The sequence below is a fragment of the Mirounga leonina genome, unplaced genomic scaffold (genome assembly GCF_011800145.1).
Source record: "Mirounga leonina isolate KUSES-001 unplaced genomic scaffold, KU_Mleo_1.0 Mir_114, whole genome shotgun sequence".
NCBI classification, from domain to species: Eukaryota; Metazoa; Chordata; class Mammalia; order Carnivora; family Phocidae; genus Mirounga; species Mirounga leonina.
The window spans coordinates 44,927,920-44,933,919 of record NW_023270265.1 but is presented as its reverse complement, the minus strand read 5'-3'; the positions used below and the strand labels follow the sequence as shown (position 1 = coordinate 44,933,919).

At 51.6% G+C, this 6,000-nt stretch overlaps 1 protein-coding gene across 1 annotated transcript in view; it reads right to left on the bottom strand.

Moving 5' to 3' along the window:
• Positions 1–2,075: 2,075 nt before the first annotated feature.
• HTRA1 (HtrA serine peptidase 1) overlaps positions 2,076–6,000 on the bottom strand; it is a 51,164-nt gene continuing 47,239 nt past the window's right edge. Inside the window, exons 7-9 of the mRNA XM_035030619.1 lie at positions 5,910–5,967; positions 4,141–4,236; positions 2,076–2,793 (exon numbers count right to left, since the gene is read on the bottom strand). Coding sequence (XP_034886510.1) covers positions 2,625–2,793; positions 4,141–4,236; positions 5,910–5,967 — 323 coding nt within the window. The 3' untranslated portion in view covers positions 2,076–2,624. The remainder of the gene's footprint in view (positions 2,794–4,140; positions 4,237–5,909; positions 5,968–6,000) is intronic.

The window sequence follows — 6,000 nt, the reverse complement described above, 5'->3', positions numbered from 1 at the left end:
GGTGGGTAACAACAGAAACAATAGCAGCTGCGCCTCTCTCCAGCACGCACCCTCGTGGTTAGCCTTCCCAGCCCCAGGGCGAGGGGGTACATGGATTAGTTCCTCCTTTACCAAGGGGGAAACTGAGGCTCGAAGACATCAGTGAACATCCATGTTACTAATATTTATCAAGTGCTCACCGTGTGCTGTGTATTAACTCATTCGCTCCCCCACAACAGCCATAAGAAGCAGTACAGATGGAAACCAGGCACAGAGAGGTTAAGTAACTTGTTCAAAGGTCACACAGCCAGTAAGATGCAGACCATGGTTTGGTGTGTTGTTTTTTGTTTTTTTTTTTTTGAGGGTTGGACGGGCAGAGGGAGAGAGAGAATCCCAAGCAGGTTCCACACCCACTGCAGAGCCCGACGCGGGGCTCGATCTCACAACCTTGAGACCATGACGTGAGCCCAATTCAAGAGCTGGACACTTAACCCACTGAGTCACCCAGGCGCCCAGACCATAGATGTGAACCCAAGTGTATCTAGCTCCAAAAGCCATGCTCCTTCAACTCAAGTCTGCCTCCCAGGCTGCAAAGCTCATTTATGTTGCAAAAATCTCCATCAGAACCCAAAGCAAGAAGAAGAAACCACTGTCCTAAGAGTGTGAGCATGGGGTGCTGGGGGGAGCAGCCTCCACAGGACCCCGGGTACCACAGGTCGGTGCAGCCACGGCACCAAACGCGGTGTGTCAACCGTGTGCCAAGCGGCCACCTTTGTGGCCTTGTGTACGACCCCATATGCAGGCCAAACTCCAACCCCGCCAGCGTCCTGCAGCCCCTCAGGAGGAGAGGCTGCTGAGTGTTTACCGAGGGCTGAGCCTATGGTGTCCAGGCTGACGGCTTCCCGCAGAACCTTCTGTGATCTCCCGAGTCGATGACAGCTGGAGCCAGATGGGCTCTGGCCGGGGCCGCCTCTGACCTCGACGCCACCCGCCCCACCCGAGGCAGCACCTCAGCCCTGGGGACCACCCAGCGAAGCAAGGCCACCGGCAAAACGCCTGAGGGTGGAGCCATTCTTTGAGTCATCACCTTTGGTGGAGAGAGAAGCGATGCAAAAACCCGCGCCAGGAGTGAAAGGACCGGCTTCTTCTGTTTCCCGAGGTCACGTAAGCAGAGAGCAAAGGGGCTCACCAGGCTTGCCAGGCCCCCGGCTGCTGTGAGGGCCTCGCTTAATCGGATTTCCCCTCCACTGAACTTGGGCCTTTGTCCGTCCACGGCCTCTTCAGTTACGAACCGGACCTTGGAGATCCACTGGTCGAGGAAGGATTAAGCTCTCAGTCTAGAAAATTGAAACTCCCCCCCTGTCCAAGGCCCCCCTTTTTCCTGGGACAAATAGAGAGCCTTACGCTCTGCTCCTGGTGTAGAACCTCCTCTCTGGTGTGCGCTCCCCGGGGACGCAGGCCTGGGCTAACTTCCAAGCTAAGTTTCTGCAACAGTCTACACGGGTCCAGCCTCCCAGACTCCTGGGAGCTTTCACAGAGACCGAGGGGCCTCCAGCTGCTTAAAGCTGCACCTGATTGAGGGCACGTCGAGGGGAGCTCTGCCCTAACCAACTCCCCCCCCAAGACTTAAGGTCTAGTTCTTATGTCAGAACCTAGGACAACTAGAATCGGCATCAGCCTGTGCTTTCTGGGGACTCCGGACAGGAGAGTTCTTGGGGCACAGAGGGCCTGGGTTCCTCCTGCTCCTCACTGACCTCTCTGTACTTAAGCACCACGTCTGGCACAGGGCAGAGGCTCGGGAAATCTTTGCTGACTGACTGCATGATATATGGGGTCAGCAAACTCTCTTTAGTTTGAAAAGCTTCAGATGCAAGGGCAACAGTCCTCAAACCCTATTGTATGAAGCCAGAGTGGCCAAGCACAGTTGTAACACTGGTAAACCCCACATGATGACTTTGAAATAACTGGTAAGCCTTCAGGCTCAACCCTGCGTGGACACTGTGGTTTAATGAAGAGCTGCTGTTGACCTTGTGACCATTTCAAAGAGACTGCAACCAGCTGTTCACAGGGAAAGGGGAAAAAAGCAGGCCAGGAAGCAGAGTATGAAGAAGTATTTTAATAGCTCAAACTCAAAGTCACTGTGCTCCCAGTTCGGAAGAGCTTCCTAAAAGAGGCGACCCTGGCCATTTTGGAAGCCAACGTTCACCCACCCGTGGTCTCCGGCGTCGACCTCCTCTGGGTTCTGACTGGGAGGAAAGCATAAATGTGCCCAGAACCATCCTGGCTCCTGTGGGACCTTCCTCCATCTATGCATTACATCAACTGCCTTAGTCGGACTAAGATGATGACTCGGTAAAAGGAAGAGACAAATGTTGACTGTCTAAGCAGGAATAGTCCAAGCCGGCAAGGAAAAGCACACTGCATACATAGGATACAGAAGGACGAGCTTCTGCCTGTGGATCTACGACATTACATTTGTTTTGCCTGCAAACTATCGAGAAGGATTCTGTTGGCCAGGTGTTTCCGCTGGACAAGCAACGTGGCGGTCCAAAGTCCTGGGTGTCCCGTGCCACCAGCCAGAGTCATCATGCATCGTCCACCGGAGAGTCTTTGAGGGAAACATGAAATCCAGCTCATGCCTTTACCTATGGGTCGATTTCTTCGGGAATCACCGTGATCATAATGTCTTCATTGCCCCTGCGGACAACCATGTTCAGGGTGTCTTCCTTTTTAATGACATCACTGACATCATTGGCAGAGACCACAGACTGTCCGTTGATGCTGATGATGACATCATTCTCCTTGAGCCCACCACTGCAACACAAAGGGAAACACAAGTTTAATGCTTCCATTCCTCCTGGTCTAACTGCCGTGGAAGGTGCTCGACTGGACATCGGCAGAGGCGCGGCTTAGCACCTAGAAGCCCAGAGCAAATCAGGTGGGGTGGTGGTGAACTTTGGTGAGAATGCTTAAAATACCAATGGATTGCACTATTTCCTTTGAGAATTTTAGGCCAAGTCATCCATCATGTCCAGTGCAGAAATGCTTCCCAGAACTGGTATGATCGGATGATAGGCGGACCCCAAAGAGGCAAGGATGTGCCCTATACCACCTACCATGGACCCTGACCGTGGCCAACTTGCTTGTAATGGGTGTCACAACTCAGAGGGCAGTTCCCAGAGGGGCAGGGGGAATGGTGCTATTATGAGGCTTTCCTTTGTGTTATTATCGCTGTAACTTTCACTCTTACCTATGATGGTGTCAAGCTATTATGGTCCTTAACAGTCTAGCACAGCACCAGCAATCTTTTCCCCAAAAGGGCCAGACAGGAAATATTTTGGGCTTCGCAGGCCATCTGGCGTCCATCACAACTCACTGCCGCGGCAGGCCGTGCAGACTACCGAGCATGGCCCAGGTTACTGGCTGTGCTCTAGGCAACTTCACTTACGGACCCTGAAACGTCAATTTCATGTAATTTTTATGTATCATAAAAAACTACTCTGAATTAAAAATTTTTTCAACTGTTTAAAAATGAAAGGCTATTCTTAGCCCATGGTCGTATAAAATTATAGCAGGCAGTGGGCCAGATCCAACCTCCAGGGAACAGTCTGCGGGCCTCTGGTCTAGCTCTTCTCTCTGCCGATTATGTCAGTAGAGGTAACAGATGCTGACTGCTGGTTGAGTTCCTTCTTTTTGTGTTACTTTGATGGTACCTAGGTTATCTTCTGGAGGTGTGGACAGGTATGGTCTGACTGGTAACAGACAGAATTAGAGAAGTCTCCTTTGGGAGGAGATACGTCCGTCTGGGGGCCTAGGAGGGGACCACTGCCCAAGATCTCAGGGACACCGCTCCTTAAACCCTCTTTCCCCAGCCAGGCCTGCCCCGGAGACTCATGAAGAGTTCGATACCGCTCTTTCCACCTGAATGACCCTTCATGAAGCGAGGACTTTTGAAGACAGGAAGCACCCTTTTGCTGATGAGTCCTGAGCTGAACCAGGTCAGAAGGCCTGGCTGGTGAGACGGACCAAGGATGTCCGACCATGTCATCAGGGACCCTCACAACCACCTGAGATGGTATGAAAAGAACACAGCCTCCTCCCCACCCCCCGCCCCCAGGAACCATAAGGACATCAGTCAAAGGGAAAATAACGCTAACTCACGCTGCTGCTGGGGTATCAGGAATGACTTCAATGATATACGCTCCCGAAAGCACATCTGGGAAGTCTCGATGGTGGTCCTTCAGCTCTTTGGCTTTGCTGCTCGGGAGGAAATGCAGTTGCATTAACATTAAGTAACAAGGGGCGTCGCTCGGCTGAGACTCGGCTCTCACCCGGCTTCTCCTCCTGTCCCTGATTCCAACATAAAATGCCTCCAGGAGCTTTGATTCTGCTTGAAATCGCCTATTTACTAGGGTCAAAGATTTACTGGCTAACGGGAAGGGCAGTGCTTTGTCATTACGATTTTAATTCTACTAATTATTTAACAGTAGCTACCAGAACTTATGGAGGGAGCATAGTGCGGCAGTTAACCTGGTTTAGAGGCCCAGCTCTGCCACTTTCTGTGTGTGCCCAGGCAATTGCTTAACCTCTCTGTGCCTTAGTTGGCTCACCTACAAAATAGGAATACTGACAACACTCTACGACACGGGGTCGTTTTGAGGATTAGGTGAGATGGTCTGGACACAGGACCCGGCCCAGTGCCTGGTGCACAGCAAGCATTTGATAAACAGTGGCTAGTGACCCTGTGGCCAGCGACCACTGATTCTTGCCTTCACACACATTCAGTCACTCGGCCCTCCCCACACACCCAAACGCCTGCACTGTCATCCTTGTCCTAGAGAGAAGGAAACTGAGGCACAGAGGTCAAGTCCTTCCCAAGGTCATAAGCCAGGAAGTAGCAGAGCTGGGACAAGAACTCAGGAAGCCAGATGCCAGGGCCTGGATTCCTTCCCCATACCTCTGAATCCCACAGTTCCCAGACGAATAACTGATTCACATTTTCGTCTTGGCAGCTCAGTCCATATTCAGGAGTGCATCTAAACTATAGTAACACAGTCACAGTCAATTAATAATAAAATAATGATGATAATTAATGTAGTAATGCCTATATTAATACGTTCTGCTCCTTGCTGACTTTACCGACAAGCATTTCAACCGTGCCCTTAGTTACCAGGACGCATGTGTGTGATACCAGACTTTCTCATCAAGGTTAAAACACCGGTAGGCTATGAGGCTGGCGGCCACAGGCCGCACCTTCCACCAGCTCGGGGAAAGCAAGCCCAGCTGTCATCGGGGCCTGACCCAGCATTCCGGCAGCCACAGCCCACGTGCGGCAGGGCTCAGGAACGGCAAGGCGCTCTGGGCTGAGGAAGGCACTTGGGGCACTCCTGGAATGTGCGTTTCAACAGACAAGTGGTGAAAGGAGGCATGAGGGAGAGTGACCAACATGCCCCACTGCTCAGGGCTGCCGTCAAAGAGGAGGGCAGAATCTTCTTGAAGGAAAGACCTGCTCCAAACACACATATGCACGAAAAAGGGTAAAGCCAGAGGCCTAGGCTCATGGCCTGTCCTCTCTTTCCTGATGTTTCTCAATTTTATTTTATTTTATTTTTTTAAGATTTTATTTATTTATTTGAGAGAGAGCAAGAGATGAGACCAGGGGCGAGGCGAGGGGAAGAGTCAGAGGGAGAAGCAGACTCCCCCTGAGCAGGGAGCCCGATGCGGGGCTCGATTCCAGGACCTTGAGATCACCATCTGAACCAAAGGCAGATGCTTAACTGACTGAGCCACCCAGGCGCCCTGATGTTTCTCAATTTTAACCAGAAACTGAGATGCTTAAAGCAGCATAAGGCTTCTCTTTCATGGTCAGTGAGAGCCTTCTGAAGTTCAGGTTTATTTGAATCTGAGACACAGACGTCCTGCTTACCCACCTGGATGTGAGTGACATCATTCGGATGCCGATGTACTTCTTCCTGGTAATGGCTTTGCCTGGTGTGACAACAAAAGGACAAGAGGTCAGCC